Genomic DNA, 23,041 nt, shown 5'->3' with positions numbered 1-23,041 from the left:
TCCAAAATGCACAGTGTCAGCATTCATGATGTACGAATACTTATGCAGTGTAACATGATCTGATAATCATTCAGTTACTAAATTGTAAATAATTGTTGGGATGGTTTCTTGATTTCAAGTCCACTGAATAAAAACTATAGAATTTGACACTGTGTTATCATTCACCAGAATAGAATACTGAAAATCATGCATGCAACAATATGACATGGGCCCGTTTCTACACAATTCAGTCATGTTATCTTTATAAATGCATATGTTTATATGCACTATGCATGCATGTATGGTATGGCAACAGTTTTCCTGTGTTCAGGTAAAAAGTTGAAGAAAAATATTTTTTTCAAACTGAACTGTTGGATTTAGAGATTTTTTTGGTGAAACTTATGAAAAAACAGTCTGTATATACTTGACATCAAAGGTTTCCACTTAGAATGAAAATAGTGAGAAAAATTTATCTGGATTTGTAAGCTCCACTGACTATACCCCTCTTTTATTTATACATCTGAATTTCTCACATTTTAAAAATGCAGCTTAGTTTTAAAATGAAGTAACATTTTGCAATTCTAAGGAATACTCAGTTAAGTACCACTAGTCTACTATTGGTGAATTTCTCAGCATAAGATTCACATACCTAGAAAGTTAATAAAAGCTGGATATTTACCAACTTCACTGGTAGTTATTTAAGAATTCAATTACAAGCTTTAATTTTTATTGACACTTGCAATCTATACATTGAATGGACCAAGTCAAGGGGAGAAGATAAAGAATTTCAGGAATATATTAATATCACTTTTAACTTACACTGATTTCAGGGCACATCCAAAGAAAGATTTCCTGGGTATTTATACAATGTCTGAAAATTTTTTAGTACATTAAAAATTTCAACTAAAAAAAAAGACTTGAACACTGAAAACTATAAAACATTGCTGAAAGAAACTTTAAAAGACCTAAGTAAATGGGGAGATATACCATGTTTATGGTTTCACTGGATCAGAAGATCCAATATTGTTCAGTGTCTATTCTTGCCAAACTGATTTATAGATTCAATGCAGTCCCCAGTAGACATTTTTTTGTAGAAATTTAAACAGATTCTAAAAATTTAAATAGAAAGATGAAAGGCCTAGAAGAGTCAACCCAAATCTGATAAAGAACAGAATTTGAAAATTAACACTGACTGATTTCAAGACTTATAAGCTATAGTAATCAAAGCAGTGTAGTATTGGCAACAAGATAAACAAATCAACAAAATAGAACAGACCCACAAATATACAGACAATCAATTTTCAAAAAAGGTGCAAAGTCACTTCAAGGGAGAAAGTTTCTTAAATTATCCTGTGACAATTAGATAGCTATAGGCAAAAAAATAAATTTTGAACTATACCTCACCCAATACACAAAAATTAACTCAAACTATAAACTTAAAACTATAAAATCCTCAGGGAAAAAAATAGAAGATCAGATTAGTCACAGATTTCTTAGCTACAACACTAAATCATAGATCTGAAAATGGACTTGTATTCATACAATTGAACACTACTCAGCAATACAAAATGAATGAGCTATTGCTAGATACAACAACATGGATTTCAAAATACTTATGCTGAGTGCAAGAAGTCAGTCAAAAAAGACTACCTACTATATGATTCCATTTATATAAAATTCTAGAAAATGCAAATTATCTATCATGATTGAAAGCAGACTACTGGTTGCCTAAGGACTTGGGGGAAGAAGCTGTGGGAGGAAAGAAAATAGAAGGGGTAGGAGATAGTGGGAGAGAGGAGTCACTGAAAGGAATGAAGGAACTTTTGGGTGACACATATGTCAAATTTATCAAACTGTACACTTTAAATATGTACAGTATGTTTTATGTATATCACCAAACCACAACAAAGTTGTTTTTAAAAGGAAGAGGAGCAAATTGACAAAATATTAACATTTACTAAATCTTGATAATGAGTACTGGCTCTTTTAGGTGTCTCCATATTTTTCTGTAAACTTGAAACATTTCATAGTTTAACTTAGAAAACATAATCAAGCTCCTTGATGTCACAGCTAAGGAAACTGAAACATGGTAGAGATAGGGCTGGGGCCTAGACCTTTAACCTCCCAGTTCAATATTCTATCCATTCTATCACAGAAATGCTTACCTTTAAATTTATTCACTGTCCCAATGTTTTGAAGAATTCTTCTAGGACTGTTTGCTGCAAAACCAGCTGCCTTTTCATACTCACCAAGTGCAATCAATTCATTGAACCTTTGCATTTCATTATGCATTATAATAGTACACAAAAAAAGGAAAGAAATCGATTAGAAATGTCTAATATAGACTAAACATAGCATGAATATAGAAAAGCAATTCTAATAAATTATAACTAGATTCATTCACTCTGTACAATGTTCTTTCACTCTAACCCTAATATTCCATTTTTTGTAGCCTCAGAATAAAACTCTTACCTGTCAGCTGATATTGAACCTGATTCTGTACTTTATTCCTATAGTATTTATAGTAAGCCATAGAAAATAGAAAAAAATTTTCAAGTGAATTTATAATGAGTTCAGAATTTTACTCTCGTATTATCTCCAAATGTAAAGGGGTATCAGGGGGAAGAAGGACAATCACTCAGAGGCTCAGCCTATCAGAAATACTAATTGAACACAAAGGCTGCCATGTTGGAAACTGAGTGGTGTCTTGGTATTCAGAGGCCTACGTTGCTCTGCCAGGTATCAGACTCCCAATTAAATATTAGACTAACACAGAAGGAAAGATAATAGCTCAGATAACTCAAGTCCCTACTCTTTTAGGACAAAATGTCTTTAAATCAGCCCTTACCTCACAATTAATAAAACCACGGCACACAGGATTTACACAGTGCTGCAAATCAATGTGGAACCCCAGAGGAGAAAAACATCAAAGTAATATTAAGCAAAATATAAAAATCTTTTAACCTCAACAAGGGTTTTTTCTCTTATATTAAAGCTGGTAGACTTAGAGAAGCACACAGTGTAAGGAAATAACACAGCTTTGGTGCTCCACAGAATGATTTTTACCCCTTTTTTGTACCATATCAACAAGCAAATCAACAGTTGAAAACTGTTTAATATACAAGACTAGGAATATTATATATATGTTCATTGCATATTAGCCTTATAGCCTATAAATTAATATCTCAAAGAATAAAGTCTTATCCTCTATTATACACTTTATATAATAACTTAGTAAATATTATGGAGAAATACGCCTTCTTAATATGTCATAGAAAGGAAATAATAAGAAAAAAAGTACTGAACTGGTTAGGATAATCTGGCTCAAGAAAACATTCTAAAAAAAATCAGGTTGATGGTTAGGGAATGCAAGAAAAATGTAAATAAAACTTAAATCAACACTGCAATCCACTTATGTCCTCTAAAACTCCCCTAGACTACCAATCTCACTTTTTTTCTCAAAGAATCTTTTTAAAAATTTTCTGATTTGTCTACTACAGTAGAATTTTAAACATACAAAAACTACAGACAACAGCTCATCAAGATGCTAAATAAATGCTACACAGTTAATAAATATTAAATATTTTACAAGTATTTAAATAAATGTTAAATAAATGCTATAACATATTAACAAGAAAAATCAAAGCTTTCAAAATATTTGCCTTTCAATGTAGCAAAGCAAAACTTCAGCTTCTTTTGCCTTGCCTGGATCATCTTCAAACAGTCCCTCAACAATACCTTGGTCATCTGTAAATATTCAAAGCATCGTGGATGATATTTAAGATTATTAATCACTAGAAAACAACAACTATACATATGTTGAACACCAGCAACTTAGTGACATGGTTTCTAATAGCACCAACTTCTTCCTAAACCAAGTGGCCTCCCTGTCCCTTTCTTCCTTACTTTCAGGTACATTTTCAGGTATTCTTTCTTTGGCTCACTAAGCTGACTCTTTACAAATTATCTGTCAGCTACTGAAGGAAGAAGCCCACAGGGTAACAGAGACCTAATGGTGGTAAGTACATTCTTGCTTTTTTAAAACTCAGCCTAGGAAAATCCCCACTCTTTAGTTTTCTGGAAAAAAAAAAGTTTTCCATTATTTGTGTTAATAAAAAAATATATAGATAAACTACCATGTAAATCTTTAGTTTTCAGAATCTGCTTCACGAAGTCTTGAAATGAGCTGCTCTTATCAGACTTTACCCATGAAGTAAATGCATAAGAAATAATCTGCAGCCTTTTATGACTATAAAAGAAAAAAAAATCAACAATACACTGAACCTAAAATCAAACAGTGGGATAAACATAAATAACGGCTTCAAACTTTAAAAATATATAATCAACTTTCATACCGAAACTGTAAATCTTTGTTCAGATTTTCAGCTAAATCTCGCTGTTTTACTGTCACAACCATTTCTTCATCTAAATCCACCTTCCTCTGAGCTGGTATGTATTTTTTCAACATAAGTTGCTTAACTTCTGCATATTTATCTTCAAGGTGTTTCAGGTATTTAGTGAGAGCATCTAAATTGACAGATTCTTGGAGTGTCATGCCTGTGAGAAAAGGAAGCAAATCAAAAAGCCAAGCCATGCATGGAATTCTTGTGCTCGAACAGCAAATCTTGGAAAAATAGGTCAGATAGTTCACTATGTTAAGAAATATTTATGAAATGGTAGCATGAACTTGTAGCTTACTGAACATAAACAGAATTAGCATACAATTATAAATGGCTAGCGATTTTCAACATATCATCGATGAAGACTCAATGAAGACTATCCAAACCGTAGCATCTTAAATAAAAGAAATTGAATACCCTCATCGCCACAGCTTGCAAATCCCTAATTTATCATTACCCAGGATAAATTAGGACCACCAAAAACTTTTGCCTAACAAGGATTTCTCTCCAAAGATTTCTCTCTAATCAAATTTTCCATTAATCTGCTACAGCTAACCCCAGGGCAATCTGTTTATTCTCTCCAATACAAAGTTTATAAATGCCTGTCAAATCTTCAGTTCTCTCTGTTCCTTCTATTCGTTATTCATTACACTTACGCACACACACACACACTTCCAATGACTTTCCTTCTTATTCAGGCCAATTGTTACCTTTAAAAGCATATCTCGGAATTTTCTCCCAGAAATCCTCTTGGATAATCCTATTTGATTTTAATATTTCCTTACCTTGAATCCTCTCAGCATTTAATCAATTCATTGGGTATTCTGTACTTATTTATATGTATCTTATATGTAGTTTACTAGTCCTAATTTTATATTTTGAGAGTGAATCTAGACCCTGCTTCTAGCGATCACATTATGGTCAGTCAAACTCAGATGAAGTCCTCTGGTACGGGGTGGCTCATTATCTCAAGACACAGCTTCTTCTATTGAAACCAAATCTGACTTCCTAAATTTCCACTTATTGATTTTGCCTCTGAATAAACACTAGTTGAAATCCTTACAAGTTTTTAATATAGTTATCTATTCTCAAAGTATTTCTTTTCTCCAGGATGAGTATTTGCAATTCCTCTATTCACTATCATACAAAATTCTTGACATCCTAGATAAATTCCAGGATATACTTCAATCTCTTAAAACGCAGCTTAACTGAAGATGAGGAACCAGTGAATGCTGACATCAGTATGAACCAATATTCACCAGAAATTAACACGACAGCTTTTTCATATATTATAACATGGTTCTCAAACTTTAGAATAACCTGGAGAACTTGTTAAAAACCTGACTCTTGGGCTCCACCAAACCCACCCCCACCTCAAATCTTATCCCGAGTTTCTGACCACACTTTAATGAGTCACTGCATTGTACTTTATATTATCCAGCTTGACTGGAACTCTTTTAATATTCTAGGGTTGTTTAAGTTTTCTCTTTCCCTTTGTATCCACCTAGAGTATCTGCCTATAGAAGTTTGTAAAGTCTGGCTGAAGTCCTTGGTATACTTGAAACATATGCAAAGCAGGATATAATATTAATTTGTGTAATAGATAATAACTAGAAAGTTGGAATTTCTCTAAAATATTTTAAACAAAACACAATACCTGGAATAGGTTTTGAAGGATCTTTGAAGAAAGTACAGTATTTTATTTCTTTCATGTCATGCTCTGCCCTGAGTTGTTTCATTTTGTCTATTTGCAATTGGATCTTTGAGGAATTATTTTCAATAATCCTCATTCTGAAAAACAGAAAGGCTTTCTTACATTTCTTTTGACTAATTTAATTATTTAATGATAACCTTTAGAGTAAACATAAGCTTTAAGTAAATCATTACTTTATTTTGGCTAAATATCATGTTTAACCATTATGGACTTAGGTGGAAGTTTATGGAACAATGCCCAGAAAAAGTTGACTTCACAAGTGAGGAAAACTTTCTTCCTAGAGCATCAATAAAACCTTATAGTGACTGTGGTTCATAAACTTACTGGATATTTAAGTGTTAAATCTAATAATTGGACCACAAAGTACTGTCTATTCCCTTCAGGTGAAAATTACCTTTGCAATTTAAAATTATTTTTGTAAGCAGTTGTATTCGTTTCCTGTGCCTGTTGTAACAAATTACCACAAAGTTGTGGTCAAAACAACAGAAATTTATTCTCTCATAGTTCTTGAGGCCAGAAGGGGAGAAGGCAATGTGACCAGAAAGGCCAAAATCAGTATCACCAGCCAAAATCAGTGTCAGGGCTGTGCTTCCTCTAGAAACTCTTAGGGAGGATCCAGTCCTTGCCTCCTCCAGCTGATGGAGACAGCTGGGCTTCTGGGACTGCATAACTTCAACCTCTGCCTTTGTGGTCACATTGCCCTTCTCCCCTTCTGCCTGTGTTGATACTCCCTTTGCCTCTCTGATAAGAACACCAGTGATAGGAATTTGGGCCCACCTGGATAATCCAGGATAATTGCTCTATCTCAAGATCCTTAATGTAATCATATCTGCAAGGAAATTTTTTCCAAATGAGATAACATTTCCATATTCCCAGGATTGGGACCTGGTATCTTTGGGGCCTACTATGGCAATTTTGATCCTAGAATTAGTAGCATGATAGCACTTCTTTTGAGGTAAAGCTGAGTTCATCCAGAAATGGGGATCTTAAAGACCAGGTAGATAGAAACTTCTTTTAAGCATTATTTCAAGTTACATCCTAATTTGTCACTGATATTTTAACCCAGAGAGGAAATAAAAGATTAAAATAAATTAGATACATGAATATTACTGGGTTTTTGGCAAAGTAAAAACAAGTGTGTAGGTAGATAATTGATGCCTGTATGTGATTATTATACAGACTTCTTGGTAACCATAGAAGCCTCAGAGTAAAAGCTTGCAGTGTTTATGAAAGAGGGACTTTGGAAACAAAATATCCTTTGGCTTTCATCAAAATAAACTTATGCTTGTGCAAGAAAGGCATGTTAAAAGTAAACACATTTTCAAAAGAATTGAAAGCAAGGACTCAGATACTTGTACACGAATGTTCATAGTGGCATTATTCACAATAGCCAAGGGTAGAAACAACCCAAGTATCCAACAACAGATAAGCAGACAAACAAAATAGGGTATATACATACAATGGAATATTATTCAGCCATAAAAAGGGAGTTCCAATAATGCTACAACACTGATAAGAAGGTATCCAATTTTTGTTCTTTTTTTTTTTTGGAATACCATTGATCTACAATCTTACATTGGTTTCAAATATACAACACAGTGGTTCAACAGTTACCCATATTATTAAATCCTCACTCCCACTAGTGCAGTTACTGTCAACATCAACATAGGAAGATATTACAGAATCACTGGGTATTTCTCCATGTTGTACTACCATCCCCATGACCAACTTACATTGTGATTGAGAATTTTTGTGCCCTTTTATCCCTCTCACTCTCCCCACCCACCCACCTCAACCCGTGGTAACCACCAGTCACTTATCAGTGTTTCTGAGTCTACTGCAGTTTTTTTTCATTTTGTTTTTATATTCCACGAATAAATCATATGTATTTGTTTTTCTCTGCCTGGTTTATTTCACTCAGCATAATACCCTCTAGGTCCATTCATGGGGTTGCAAATGGCAGGATTTTTTTTTAATGGCTGAATAATATTCCATTGTGTATATGTACCACATCATCTTTATCCATTCATTTATTGATGGTCACTTTGGTTGCTTCCATATCTTGGCTGTTGTAAATAATGCAGCAATAAACATAGGGGTGCAAATATCTTTTTGAATCAGGGACTTTGTTTTATTCAGGTAAATTCCTAGAAGTGGAATTATTGAGTCATATGGCATTTCTATTTCGTTTTTTGAGGGACCTACATACTGCTTTCTGCAGTGGCCGCACAAATTCACATTCCTACCAACAGTGTAGTTGGGTTCCTTTTCCTCCACATCCTTACCAACACTTGTCTTTTTTGGGTAGTGGCCCTTTTAACAGGTGTGAGGTGGTATCTTATTGCTGTTTTGATTTCCACTTCCCTGATGATTAGCAATGTGGAGCACACTGGCCATCTGTATTTCTTCTTTGGAGAAATGTCTGTTCAGGTCTTCTGCCCATTTTTTAATTGGGTTATTTGTTTTTGGTATTGAAGCATATGAACTCTTCATATATTTGGATGTTAACCCCTTATCGGATAAACCGTTTATAAATACATTCTTCCATACTGTAGGTTATCATTTTGCTCTGCTGATGGTGTCCTTCACTGTACAGATTTTTAGTTTGATGTAGTCCCATGTATTCATTTTTTGTTTCCCTTGCCTGGGGAGATGTGTCCGGGAAAAAATTGCTATACTTATGTTCAAGAGATTTTAGCCTGTTTTCTTCTAAGAGTTTTATGATTTCGAGTCTTACATGTAGGTCTTTAATCCATTTTTAGTTTACTTTTGTGTATGGAGTTAGACACTAATCCAGCTTCATTCTCTTGCATGTAGCTGTCTAGTTTTCCCAACACCAGTTATTGAAGAGGCTCTTTTCCCATGTATGTTCAGGGCTACTTTATCATATATTGACTACATATGTGTGGATTTATATCTGGGCTCTCTATCCTGTTCCACTGATCTATTGGTCTGTTCTTACAAAAGTACCATACTGTTTTGATTAGTGTAGCTTTGCAGTATAGCTTGAAGTCAGGGAGTATAATAGCCCCAGCTTTGTTCTTCTTTCTCAGGAACACTTTGGCTCTTCAGGGTCTTTTGTGGTTCCCTATGAATTTTAGGGTTATTTGCTCTAGTACATTGAAAAATGCCATTGATACTTTGATTGTTGCTCCTTTCTATAGCTTCCTTCATGTTCTTTTTGACAATTTCACTATGATAAATCTAGTTTATTATTTACAATGCTTGGAATTCTTTGGGATTCTTGAATCTGTGAATTGGTATCTTTCAACAGTTCTAGAAAATTCTCAGCCATTCTCCCCTCAAATATTATCCTGGTCCTATATTTTCTTCTTTTTTAGAGTTGTAATTAAACATATTATGATTTTCTCACTCTATGCCCTATATATTTTTTAATAATAGCTCCAAGATACAGTTCATTGGCATTAAATTTCTCCCTTGTAAAGTCTAAAATTCTGTGAATTTTAGTATATTCAGAGATACACAACCACTACAACTTGTAGTTTCAGAACATTTCATCACTTCAAAAATTTGCTCCATACCCATTAACAGTCTTCTGAGCAGAAGGCAGTTTTTCCATGCAGTCCCTAATGGTGGGGCAGTTGACCTCTGGTTTGTTCTACAAAGGCATAGCCCTTTATCATCCCAGCTTTGCATGCGGAGGATTTCCGAGTAGACTACAGCCTTTGGACAGATCTTGGGCTCTGTCTCTTATTCCCCTATGCCACAGTAAAAACTAAAGCTTATCCTCAATAGTTTTATTAAATGCTCCTGTGGCAAAAGAAGCATTAGTGCTCCTCTTGTTACAGTTTTGCTCTAATAATCTCTTACTATGTTGTCAGCTTCATGTTGCTTTTGTAAAGATTTTTAAAATGTATTTTATGTAGCATTGTTCCCCTATAGGAATCTCTATCTAGACAGCTGTATCAGCAGAAATGGAGGTCAAACTCTGCATAATTGTCCAAGTTTATTTGAAATTATCTATAAAAATATTTATACATCATTTATCACATGGAACACTAAAAATATGAGACTACTCAAGAGTAAGCATTTAATCCTCTCCCAGTAGGTTACTTACCTTTGTGCATCCCAGGATTAAGTGTGCTAATTCAGATGGTAATTATGAAATTGTACTATCAAAACTTCCATGCAAGAAATTACCTAGAGCAATTATCTGCATTCCTCATTTAGTGATACTACAATATGCCTCCAATTATCTTTGGAAATATTATAAAATTCTCAAGCAGAATTAATAATTTCAAGTTGGTAGGAAGAGTAACATCAAAACCTGGCTTTAAAAAATTGAAATTAAAATAGACTGAGAACCACTGGTTGTAGATACACTGACTAGTTAATATAACCAAGTAACAATTATCACCTTTGAGCTACTTACTAATATACTTACTTTGTTTCAAGTTGGATTGTTCTTTTCCTGTGATATACCAATGCTGTGGGCTCTGCTGCCAAAACTTTAAGTTTGCCATGAAGATTAAATGCAGTTCTTTGGCCTTTCTTTATTGTTTCAATAAAAGCATCATATTCTTTTTTGATTGAAGTAAGAATGGATTTGTATGCAGCGACATACTCTATTACCTGAAATATGATTTTTCTGCCTATGGTACTGAATATTTTTATAGACTATGGATCAAAAACCTTGCAAATATCTTTAGAGATTATTTTTAAATTAAACATGAGCAATTAGAAGTCTAAAAATTTACAGATTTGAGCACTTAGCAAGATCAAGTATGACTGGGTAAGAAAGACAATATTCACTGAATACACAGACTTTTTAAATCATTATAATACTGTGAGCTTAAATATGAAAGAAAAAAAGGACCATATTTTTGCTTTACTTGGGTATAAACACTTATGTTAGTTAAAACCAATACCAGGTCTAATTATCCTAATTTTAGATCTTGTCAATATAATTACATATCATCCCTTACTACCTTCAAATCTAATCTTCATTTAGACCTTGAAATCCTAGATTCCCTTCACCTTCCTATTTTTCTAATCTATCAGTTCCTAATGGCTGATGAGTACTCTCGATTCCCAAATTGCATTTCTATCCCCAAGATGTCAGGTGCAACGGTAGAAAACCCCTGATTACTATATGGTTTCCAATGGGTTTAAGTACAGAATATCTCTGGAAAGATAATGGAAGAAAATAGAAACAGTGGGTGACTTCAGGGGAAAGGGGAAGCAGGGTCTGAGATAAGAAGGACCTGACTTTATTGGTTCCCTTTCCTTCCTCCCTTCTTTCTTCCATATCAATCTTTTGTTTGCATTACCTATGCAAAATCAAATAATTAAGAAACATTTTAAACAAGTTAAAAAACAAAAGAGTTATAAAAGTTTAGACCTGGTTTCCAAATTCTGCTCATGAGGATTTCAGAGGGGATCAAAGTATGCAAGGAATAGAAAATCTGTAATTTTCTCTGAAAGCTATAGTTATACTTTCTACCCCCATTACATCTGTAGTGTCTGGTATCCCTCACTGGTTTTCTCTTACCTAGACAATATCTAAAAAATATTGTCCAGGAATACATCTGGTCTATCAAGAAATGGTATAAGGAGATTATTGAGCAATGTCAAGATGGCAAGTACCAGAAGGTATCTGAGAGATATCGGTTGTCTTTCTGACGGCTGTACTACCTGTCTACCCAAATCAGAGGTCTACCACTCAGGAACCTTTAATAAAATAGAGACCATTAATCTGTGGTCTTCCAAATTACACACTCCACTGTTCCTGGCCATCCTCCACTCCACATGCCTCTGTGATGTGCTGCAACAACCCAACACAACTCAGATATGTCAATGGATAAAAAATAAATTTGTATTGACACCATGATCAGCTCCCATATCTGTTTGCTAGAAGAAACAGATTTCAGAACACTCATGGGAACCTCTAACAATGCACAGAAAATGCATTAAAAGAGGTGAACTGTCATGCCACACATAAAATAAAGTTTTGTTTGACTCAAAAAATGTATGAAAATTTAGAAAATTTCACAAGACATACTTCTAGCTTCTCTTGAACAAAACTCTGAAAATCTACTAACCTGGGACCCCCATTCTGGTAATGGCAGTAATCAGCTGGAGCTTTAGATTGTATTGGTTCATTATTTTACCATAGTCCTCATGATTCCTTATTCTTTTATAGCCAGCCCACTCTTTTATATGACTGTCCTGGCCTCTGTATTAAGGCTTCCATTAAACCCAAGAAAACCAGAGATATACTTACTGGTACAGGAATCTGAGGGAGAAGAGGAATGGCATACATTTTATCTCCATTCCTATATATGGATCTAGACTATTTGTGCAACATGGTACCAGGAACACAAAAGGCCAGCCACTTTTCAGAGCCTAGTTGCCTCCATAAGTCACCCATTTCTATAGAAGCTCACTCTCTCTAAGCTTTGGTCTTTTTGCTTACTAAGTCCTTGGCTCTCTACAACCTACCCTCAACTTTTGTCAAATGATTCTCAGGTCCTCCTTGTTTTGATTTAGGCATGGTTCTCCAGGTCAAATCCTCTATCTTTGATTTTAAACAGAATTTGGTATTTGTTCTCTGGTTCCGAGTATTCAGAGAAACAAGCTGATACTCTCATCTTCTGCCTAAGTAGATTTTTCCAAGAGGGAAGGTCATGATTATAGAAGACAGTGCTTAATAGTTTATTAACAATCAAATGTGCTAAAATAACATGAAAATGAAAGGCAGATTATTTATTGAGACACTAGAAGGAAAGTTTCTCTAAGTACCAAATGATTTCTATTTCAGATCCCCTCTGAAAAATAGGATTCTTTACAATGTACATTCATACATCTTATTTGCGTAATGTACAAACAGTCTACAAGGAAATCTTGGGAAATAGGGAGAAAAGTTCTATAGATGTAGATATTATCTTTTATTTAATCCCATGTCTTTTCTCAAAGAATTAAATTTACCACTCCCCCCAAAATGAATTCAATATAACTATACTAATTTAAAGCAGATAGCTCTTTATATAATAAAATGTCTGATAAGTATTAGTATTTGGAATGCAAAGAGAAGTATGTCAGTTATGATAACTCTCCTTTGTTGATTTTATACAAGGAGAATGTCAGCATGATTCTTGATATTTATGAAACCTATTCAAAACATTACCTTTAAACATTCATCTAATAACATTCCTTAATGACTAAAATACCAAAAGCAGTATCACTTATCACAACGTATAAAATAAAGCTAACATGTCAACGTACCAATTCTAAAAGATTTTCTAGAGGACTTAAAAGGAAGAAAATACTCTGGTTTCTCAATTTTACATTCTTAGGGATTTGCATCAAATTTCTTAATTCCACTGGTAGGTATATGTGCTTACTTTGACTTACTTTTCCTTAGAGAAAGGCACTACATTTTTACTTAGGCAAGAAATAAAACACATTCTGTGTAATGTTTAAAAGTTAAAGAAAAGACTGAATTCTTATTTGCCTGTGGCTGTTTTACTCAGAGAACAATAGTTTACAGAAGTCTTCAGGTATGAAATTATTTCTTCTAGGTAAGGAGGAAGGCATACTGATTCCAACTGTTTACTATCACTTACTTTGTGGGGTGTAAGTAAAAAAAATAGGATTGATGGGCAAACTGCAATTGTTTATTGTTTATAAGAAAAAACAGGTATTTCTAAAACCTTGAAAAGCAAAATCAAATGTTATGTAAAGCCTTAACATTTTCTAATATGATCTCCACATTTCCAATGTTCAGTGTAGTCAAACCCCTTGTTTACCATGTTTACCATGCCTACCTATACCTCTAATCTGCAAGGGGTTCTCAATTTAATAGGTTAGATCAAATCTAAACAAAGACTTCAATGCTACCACAAACAAACCCAAAACAACAAGAACTATTAGGTTCCTGCTGGCAGCCAAATTCTTAACCAATCAGCTAATACTTTCAGATGGATGGTCAAAATGATGTTAGAGGGCACAGCAGGGTTGTTGCTCAAAAACTGACAGCCTACTTAAGCTAAAACAATTGAAACACTCACTAACTATATAGTAATATAAATCCAGCATTGCATTTTTCCCTATCAGTCCTTTCCAACAAATTGAGTAAACCTCAAAACCGACAACTGAAATGTAGTCAGACAAGCAGTGGTGTTACTAAGGCAGGAATATTGGTTGTCAAGATAGACCATTTGTATCACATGAAAACTCCATTGTTTTAAGAGCATTATGATACCTTATCAAAAACATTTCGGTATATGATGTAATATTCATCAGCAGGTCCTTCCTCATTACAGCCCACTTTTTCAGTTTCTGTAATTATGTATTTGTGCATACTTTCCAAAAATTCTTTGTCACTTTTACTAATGATAGGAGGGATAACTGCATATTTATTTATTTCTTGGACTGACATTTCTCACAATCTGCACACTGGTTCACCAGAGAGAAGTTAAGTCTTGACTTGCTTTTGCAAAAAAGCTAAAACTGTGATAAAAACCTGAAAGAAAAAAAGACCATCAATTAAACTAAAGGTAAGAATAAACCAAATCAAATATTGATCTAAACTATATATATCTGTTTCAGGAAAAAGAATGTCCCATGGATACCTGAGATAAATATTTCAACCTATGAATTAAAAGGTCTTGTCTATACTTTCATGTACTATTCCTCTGGCATAGAAATTACCAAACACCAGCCAATAAAGAGCCCTTTTCTTATGAACCAAACATATGTGTCATATAATTAGATGGTTTCTTATGTTTAACTCAACTCTTTCTAGCAGAAGTCTTAGCATTTCATTTGTTTCATGTGGGAAAACTAGTTTGGAAGCCCCTTGATCACAGACAATGTCAAATGCTTCTCTATCCACATGCCCACCTGGCCCAGTCACAGTTGTTCAGCAGACAATAGCTGTATTATGATTCAAAAACTTATTTTTAAGATAAACTTTATTATAATTATTGTCTTTAATATGAACACACTAACTGAAAAGTAAGATGTCAGGACTTTTGCTAAAAATCCATCCATCAATGATGTCAAAGATAACAGACTGCCTTTCTAAATACAGTTATCAAACAGCTACATTTCACTGCTCTTTTGAAAGAATTGTTATCCAATTAGAGTTGGATATGGAAGTTAGTTCCTGGCATCTGTTCACATTTACATTAAACAGAACCTCTAGCTTGCTTAAAAGTATCTGGCAAGACAAAACATTTAAAACTTCCTCCTCACCCCATTACAGAAGTATATACTCAAGGGCATCACAATACAATACTTGGAAAATACAAGCCAAAGAAAATTCATGAAATACCAAAAATGATCCAGAATCCCACCACCCAAAGATAATGACTATTTAATTTTTGGTGTTTCTCCTCCCAATTATTGTAATTATAAATTTTATAAAAATTTTGTAATAAAAATTAGGGTCACTCTGTATATTGTTTTGTATGGTCATTTTGTCATTTAATACTTTAAAAGCACTTTTCCATGTTAAAAAGTTTTCAAAAACTTGGCTTCTAATGATTGCATAGTACTTCATGGTATGATACACCATTCCCTCTCTGTTGGGCATTTTCACTATAAATAATGCTGTGATGAATAAATGTCAAAATCAATTTTACTATATTTAGCAATATATTTAATATCTGGTTATCTGAAATAACACTTATGGTCTATAAATACAGCCCATAGGCCATATAGAGGAGGAGGAAGACACCAAAATAATTTCAAAATTTTAAAGACCTAATTTATCTTATGTTGATGAACTAGACAATGAAAAATCAACTTATAAATGAACATATAAAGTAGTTCCAACAAGGTAATAACCTACAAACGGATCAACAGTTTTCCCAAATGAGAAATCAGTTTCCTTGTTCATTTATTTAATCTATATTTATTGAATGCTCAGTGATGGGAATTGTTTTAAGCTAGAGATTCAACAATAAATTAGATAAAGCCCCTGGCAAATTGGAGCTTACAGTCTGGTAGGGGAGACTGAGTATAAAATAGTATAATTTCAGACAGTAAAAGAAAACAGAGGAGGAAGGAATGGGTGTGATCTCTGGGGAGTGGGTGGTCACTTCTGAACACCTTTGGCTTCCTATTACCTTTAGGAATATAAAATCCGAGTTCCTTTACTTCACCTATGAATGACCTATATATAAGAACTAGGGACTCTTTTTCTATGACCAAATCTAGCCTTTTCATGCCCATCCTCCTCATAACTCACATCCTCACTACCCTGAACTTGCTGTCTTACCCGAAGGTCTTGCTTCTCTCCACATCCCTGCATTCCCTACCCCCATTCTCACCACTTCCCTCCCCACCAAGACTCATATGTTCTACCACTCTCATTCACTTGACTTTTACTCATTTTTCAGACCTCAGCCTTTCCCTCCAGGAAGGCTGCCCTGGGTTCCCTTAAATTTGGCCAAGTGCCACTTCTATGTTCTCTTATGGTACTGTGAACATCCTCTATCATGGTATTATCACTCAGCTACATGGTGTTAAAGAATTTCTGTTTATATTCTTTGTCTCTCTCAGTAGGTTGTAAGGTTGACAAGATCAGGAACCAAATTATTTTCATTTTCCATTATCTTTCCCCACATATATGCATTCCAGTGCATAATACAGTTTCTAGCAGAGTACATACTCAAAAAGATATTTGCTTAATAATCAATAACCCCTGAACAATATTTGGCCTTCTCAGAAGAGATGCATTACAGTGCTCTCAAACCAGAACACAGCTAAAATGACTGTTCCTTAGCATCTACAGGATGCCACCAAGTTACATAAATCAACTCAGATTACCCTTTACTCAGTCATTCATATTAGAGGGATACAGAGAAAAATCACAATAGTTCCCAGCCAAGTCTATTGAGTCTAGTTAAATAAGCCATTGCTAGAGCAGACAAGGCAGTGGTATAGAGGTGGGCACAAAAGGCTACAAAAGCTCAGAGGGGCATCTCACTAGTCTGTGGGAGAGGGCAGGGGAAGCATCCGGGTAATGCTTAAGTTGTGCTGCATTTATTTATTCATTAGGTATTTGGGGGGCATCTGTTTGCCACTATTCTAGACACTAGAGATGTAACACTGAACAAAACAAAGTCCCTAACCTCCGAAGGGTTATGTTCAAGTAGAAACAGACAACAAACAAGGAAAAATATAGTATGACATTTGGAGATTCTTTAGGAGAAAAATAAGACAGGGAATGGGGGAGAGTAAGAAAGGTGAGAGGGTGCCATTTTAGATAAGGCATTAAGTCAAAAAGGAAAGCCCTCACTGATAAGGTGACATTTCAGCAATATGAAAATAATAAGTCTGAAGAGTAGCAAAAAGTGCAGTGGGGCTAGAAGATAACCAGAAAGTGAGAGAAGAAAGAATGAGGTCAGAAAGGTAGCTGCCAGATCATGTAAGATATAGGGACTTAAAGGCAGGACTACTACCAGCCCATTGGGCAGCTTACGGCAGGTTAGAAAAAAGTGCCTCTTTCTCTGGGCAGACTTGGCAGGAGGATCAATGAGCTGAAGTGTGGCCTCAGTATTCCTGTGTTGTTAACAGCCTCACTTACAGGCACTAGGCTTAACTATGAATGAGATAGAAGCCATTAAAGGGCTGTGTGTAGAGGAGTGACAGCTGACTTACATTTTTAAAGAATTGCTCTTGCTGCTCTGTGAAAATAAAGCCAAGATTTGCTGAGGATTAGATGTGGGTATGAGAGAGCAGTCAAGGATGACAATAAAGTTTTTAGCCTTAGTAATTGGAAAGATGGGAGATGGGAAAGGCAATTCCATGAGATCAGGAGTTTGGAGCTTGCCTATTAAGATGTTGAGTACACAGCTAGATATGTGAAGCTGGAGCTCAGGTGGGTAGTCTGAGTTAAAGTCTGTAAGTCATCTGCACATAAATGGTACACAAAAGTTATAAGACAGAATGAAAATTACCTGGAAAAAATAAACAAAGCAGAGGTCCAAGTATTGGACCTTGGGGGTACTCCAAAGTTTAGAGGTCTGGTAGATCAAGAGGAAGAAGTATTAAGAGCCTGGAAAAGAGTGTCCAAGGAGGTAGAAGTGAGAAGTGCATGCTGAAGTCTGCTGAACAAAGTGTTTATAAGAAGGAAGTGATCAATTGTGTCAAAGGTTGCTGACAGACTGTGAGTAAAATTGCAATATTTTCAGAATCTCTTGCCTGGCCTTAGTGCATCGCCACATCAATAGGTGTTTCCAAGGGGTGGAGCAAAGTAGTCTATTTCCATATCAATAGGTGATTACGGGGCAACAACGGTTTGGATAAAGTGAAGGTTCCTATGGCCAAGATTCTCACCTGGCCCTGGTTGGCTGGCTCACTACTCACGTGTGGGCAATACGTTGTTATTGACTCTATATAAAGAGCTCCGCCCAGTGCTCTGGACGACATGGTGGCATGGCTGCAAGCCTGCAGGAGAGAAAAGACGAGACTGGAGTGGTGGCAGCACCAAGGTCAGAGACTGACATGGTTGTGGGGGCAGAGGCCCAGAGGCAGAGACCAGCTTGCTGCATGCAGACTCTCTGAGTGGATGGGATTCTAGTGACTGACCTGCCACTGTGGGAATAAAGTTGGGTATAAACCCTTTCATCCCAAGAACGTTCCACTGTCATTTCTTTGGCCTCGTTGAATCCATAGTGAACTTGTCCGGGGCTGAAACCCACTGGCAAGGCAAATGGTGTATCTGGACCGGAGAGGTTGGATGTGTCCCTTTTTTGCAGCCAGGTGGTGAGAGACACGGGTAAGCAAAAGTGGACGACTGCTTGTGAGCAATAAACCGGTTTCTCCCACTTTATTTCTCCCTTTGACCAATTTCCGTTTGAAAGGTAATTTGCCCCAGGTTGGGAAAAAGATTTTCCCCCTGGAATTAACACAAATCAAGTACTACATAACCACTAAATCTAGCACAAGTGCTATTTCACTGATACATTTGGTGGGGACAAAGCTTGACAGACGTAGGTTCAGTCAATAGAAAGGGAAGGATTGGTGACAATGCATATAGACAACTCCTTCAAGGAGTTTGATTGTAAAGGTGACTAGTAGGCAGATTATGGGAGGAAAAGTATTCCTGGAAAAGAAATGGACTCTTCAGAAAGGCCAAAGCATGAGATAGCATAACTCAGAAATTTCCATTAGCTCAGTTATTAAAGTGTAAAGCAAGTAATAGGTTGGCAGGTTAGGCTGTAAGAGAGGCAGAGGCTAACTATCATACTAGGGAACTTGGATTTTATCCTGAAGGTGAAGTAGAATACAGGAGACCCTGAACAACACAGGGTTATGGGTGCCAATCCCAACACAGTCAGAAATCTGGGTGTAATTTCTGACTTCCCTAAAACTTAACTAGTAGTAGCCTATTGGTGACCAGAAGGTCAATTAACACATATTTTGTCTACGTGTTACAACAAAGTAATCTTACAATAAGGTAGAGAAAAAAAGGTTTTTCACCAAGGTCCCCCAAAATTTCCAATATATTGACTGGAAACAAAATCTACTTGTAAGTGTACCCCCAAAGTTCAAATTCTTGTTGTTCAAGGGTCAACTGTAATGGCATAATTATTTTTAATTTTTAGAATATTTTGGAAGCAAAAGTGAAGGTGGGTTGGAAAAAGATAAAGATACAAGTTAGATACTGAACCTTTCCACAAGAAAATTAAGGAGTGCCTACATCTGAGAATGGTGATGCTGAGGGGAGAGCACAGATAGATAAACAGAGGAGACATTAGGAGGGTACATTATACAGGATTCCGTCGTTTGTGCAGCGGAGAAAGGCCAGATAGGGAGGGCGCAACTCGCTTCTAACGGCCCGCGTTCACCACCACTCCCAACGTCCAAACTTGTAAATTCTATAGCCAAATAAACATTCCACCACTCTTTCCCGTATGGCTTCATTTTAAAATCTGAAAACTGAGATTTTCAACACCAAGCTCAGAACCTTCCTTAGGCTAGGAGAAACTCGAGGGTTGACGGCAAGAAGAGGCCACAGGGCGAGAAAAGGAGGAATCAAAGGTTTTGAAGGTACCACCTTTTTTTCAGTTTGCCTAGTTGCTACGGGAATTTCCTCCTCTCGGAAGCCCACCGAGCGTCGGGTGGTAGACCGCAGGCGCTCCGCCCCTCGCCGTCTAGGTACACGAGAGAACCTAGTCCCGTCTCCTGCCCCGTAACGTTCCTCCTATCATTTCCGACCCGTTTCTACCTTCCTCTAAGCCTTTACGCCGCTTCAGCCTTCCTCCCTCCTCACCTCAATCCCTTCCTCCAAACTCCGGAACCTGTGCTTGGAGACAGTAACTAGGGAACCGGAGGCCCGGAACTGCATCTTGGGACAAGTAGTCTCGGCTAAGGAAAGCAGCGGAAAACTACCATGCCCAGAAGACGCTTCCATTTCTTCCCTTTTCCTGCGTGAGGCGCCCCTCAACCATACCGCCTTTTAAAGACCCTTTTAGCCACGTTGACTGTATGGGGCAAGTCTTTTAAATACATTTTCAAGTTGTAAGTCTACTACCTCAAGAGCATTCTGCAGGTTAAAGTGAGAAGCCCGGGTTAGAGAGAAGAGAAAGGAGGCTCACGACTGGGTCTGGCATACAGCTAGACAGCCGCTGTGGCGACCGCCAGGCATCGGCATGGCCACCTGGGAGGCGGGGCCTCGGGCGAGGGCGCGGGGAAACCCTGTGGGCCTGCGCGGCGCTCTTCCTTTCCGAGCCGCCATCTGCGGTGAGTGTGTTCGCCGAGGCCGCGTGCCGTACGGCGGCGCGTCCGTCTCCTCATCCGTGTCCCCAGGTCTAACCGGGCCTTGCTTTTTCCTCAACCTCAGGTGGAGCCGCCGCCAAGATGCAGATTTTCGTGAAAACCCTCACAGGGAAGACCATCACTCTCGAGGTACCGGCCAGGGGGTTTGAGGAAGCCAAGGCCTGAGTGAGGGCCTGAGGTGGATTTCGGGTCCGGCTCTGCTTGCGGCCTTGGAAAGTGCCTCTGAGTCTGCCATCTGAAACCTGGCCCGAAGCCGGGCGTTGTTTGCCGAGCGGGTCCTACGGCTGGTTCCCGATGCTCGAAGCCAGGACTTGGGCTTCCGGTGGTTCCGGCCGGGTAGCCGGCGCAGGGGGGCCAGCGGCCGGGAAGCGCTGCTCCCCGCCGGGCGGACGCGAGCACGCGCGCCGGCCCCGAGCGGGTGAGGACATGCTCCCCAGCTCAGCCCCGGGAGGTTGCCTGCCCGCCGGCTGAGTGATCGGCTCTGGTGGGTGGGCTTCAGTGGTGACCTCCAAATTGAAGTGAGCTAGTTTCTCAGTGTGTTACCAGTGCATTTTCTTTTTAAAACTTAATAGGTTGAACCTTCGGATACAATAGAAAATGTAAAGGCCAAGATCCAGGATAAGGAAGGCAAGTAATTTTTTCTAGTTCAGAAAATTAATTTGTAGACGTTCGACCCTTCTGTAAATAACCTCGTATCTGCTCTTTGTGGGGTGGGCACGGTTCTCACAGACAGAATTAATTCATTTGAGTAACAAGAGACAAAAAAAAAAAGTTTATGAGCGTGGAGCTAAGCAGTCGTGCGTTTCAAATGTGTGAATTTGTTCAACTATTAGCAACACCTGTTTCTTCATCAAAATGAAAACTAACAGGTATTAAGTGTTCTTGATATTAAGGTGAAATACATAAACATTTAAAACTACACCTAACCTGTAGAAAGAACTCAGTAACAACTATTTAGTACTGTTTGTTTCAGGGTTACTTTGTAAATCTCCAGCAGATAAACTTGTTCTGCTGCCCTTAATTGTTTGTTTTCACTAGGAATTCCTCCTGATCAGCAAAGACTGATCTTTGCTGGCAAACAGCTGGAAGATGGACGTACTTTGTCTGACTACAACATTCAAAAGGTCTGTTTGGAAGAAAGAGCGTTTTAAATAAAAGTATTTTGGAAACTTTGACCAATATGCAAAAGTGGGGGAAATAGTATTAGATTAGCAGCATATTCCCAGGTGACTCCTACACAAACTTTTGAGAAACAGTTTCTCTCATTCTAGATTTTGCAGAGTGCATCCGCTGGTGTAATTTGATGTGTTCTTTAATCTCCCAGTAAAATAGTAATTAAGAGTCAGACTACCCCCAAGGTTCTATTTATGTAATTGTGTATTTCCTATCCCATCCAATTATAAGATGCCTGATGCTACTTAACAGTTCTTACTGAAGTGTAAGCTTAATCATTTTTAAAGCCTGCTTGTTCCTCTTACATTAATTAATAGGAGTCCACTCTTCATCTTGTACTGAGACTGCGTGGTGGTGCTAAGAAAAGAAAGAAGAAGTCTTACACCACTCCCAAAAAGAATAAACATAAGAGAAAGAAGGTTAAGCTGGCTGTTCTGAAATATTATAAGGTGAACCTGCATATTAAAATTTTTACCTATAATGTTTTATTTGCATCTCTGGTTTCAAACTCTCTTCAATATAGACGTTTTGCTCTTTTCCTCCCTGCTTAATTAGTATTTGAACAAGTTTTATATAATGAGGTTCCCTTATAACTGGTTCCAACTAAGGTTCTGATTTTGAAGTCAGATCTGAGTTTCAGGTCTTAGCTCCATCCACCACTTTAATGAACTCTGAACTTTTTTTGTTACTGTAATTACTTGTAAGGCTTTGGGGTGCTTTGGTTTAGAAGTATTAAAAATTACCAGTGTTGTGTGAATAAAATGTTAAACATTTTGAGTTACTTAGATTGCAGAATGTCTTCTAAAATTATCTTAACAGCAGGTTTGTTCTTTTTAGGTGGATGAGAATGGCAAAATTAGTCGTCTTCGCCGGGAGTGCCCTTCAGATGAATGTGGTGCTGGAGTTTTTATGGCCAGCCACTTTGACAGACATTATTGTGGCAAATGTTGTCTAACCTATTGCTTCAACAAACCGGAAGACAAATAATTGTATATGGGTTAATAAAAGACATGAACTAACA

The 23,041-nt window shown here is 36.9% G+C and overlaps 2 protein-coding genes across 2 annotated transcripts in view; one reads left to right on the top strand and one right to left on the bottom strand.

Moving 5' to 3' along the window:
- The window catches only part of CLHC1 (clathrin heavy chain linker domain containing 1), a 36,145-nt gene extending 15,475 nt beyond the window's left edge, over positions 1-20,670 (bottom strand). Inside the window, exons 1-9 of the mRNA XM_057497199.1 lie at positions 20,342-20,670; positions 18,403-18,513; positions 14,318-14,578; positions 10,499-10,686; positions 6,037-6,170; positions 4,335-4,536; positions 4,116-4,228; positions 3,642-3,726; positions 2,145-2,251 (exon numbers count right to left, since the gene is read on the bottom strand). Coding sequence (XP_057353182.1) covers positions 2,145-2,251; positions 3,642-3,726; positions 4,116-4,228; positions 4,335-4,536; positions 6,037-6,170; positions 10,499-10,686; positions 14,318-14,494 — 1,006 coding nt within the window. The 5' untranslated portion in view covers positions 14,495-14,578; positions 18,403-18,513; positions 20,342-20,670. The remainder of the gene's footprint in view (positions 1-2,144; positions 2,252-3,641; positions 3,727-4,115; positions 4,229-4,334; positions 4,537-6,036; positions 6,171-10,498; positions 10,687-14,317; positions 14,579-18,402; positions 18,514-20,341) is intronic.
- Positions 20,671-20,780: 110 nt separating this feature from the next.
- On the top strand, positions 20,781-23,041 carry RPS27A (ribosomal protein S27a). The gene is made up of 5 exons (XM_057497198.1): positions 20,781-20,976; positions 21,420-21,474; positions 21,886-21,971; positions 22,338-22,469; positions 22,858-23,041. Exons 1-5 carry the CDS (start codon positions 20,929-20,931, stop codon positions 23,005-23,007), a joined length of 471 nt encoding a protein of 156 aa, XP_057353181.1. The 5' UTR covers positions 20,781-20,928; the 3' UTR covers positions 23,008-23,041.

The sequence above is a fragment of the Manis pentadactyla genome, chromosome 2 (assembly GCF_030020395.1).
Source record: "Manis pentadactyla isolate mManPen7 chromosome 2, mManPen7.hap1, whole genome shotgun sequence".
In the NCBI taxonomy this organism is placed as follows: Eukaryota; Metazoa; Chordata; class Mammalia; order Pholidota; family Manidae; genus Manis; species Manis pentadactyla.
The sequence above is the reverse complement of the archived record's forward strand: the minus strand, read 5'-3'. Positions and strand labels throughout refer to the sequence as shown.

Excerpts from the sequence above, each read along its gene's own strand:
- RPS27A (XM_057497198.1), top strand. The coding sequence starts at position 20,929 with ATGCAGATTTTCGTGAAAACCCTCACAGGGAAGACCATCACTCTCGAG. Across the intron at positions 20,977-21,419 it reads GGAAGACCATCACTCTCGAG|GTTGAACCTTCGGATACAAT; the intron begins GTACCGGCCAGG and ends AAAACTTAATAG. Across the intron at positions 21,475-21,885 it reads CAAGATCCAGGATAAGGAAG|GAATTCCTCCTGATCAGCAA; the intron begins GCAAGTAATTTT and ends TGTTTTCACTAG.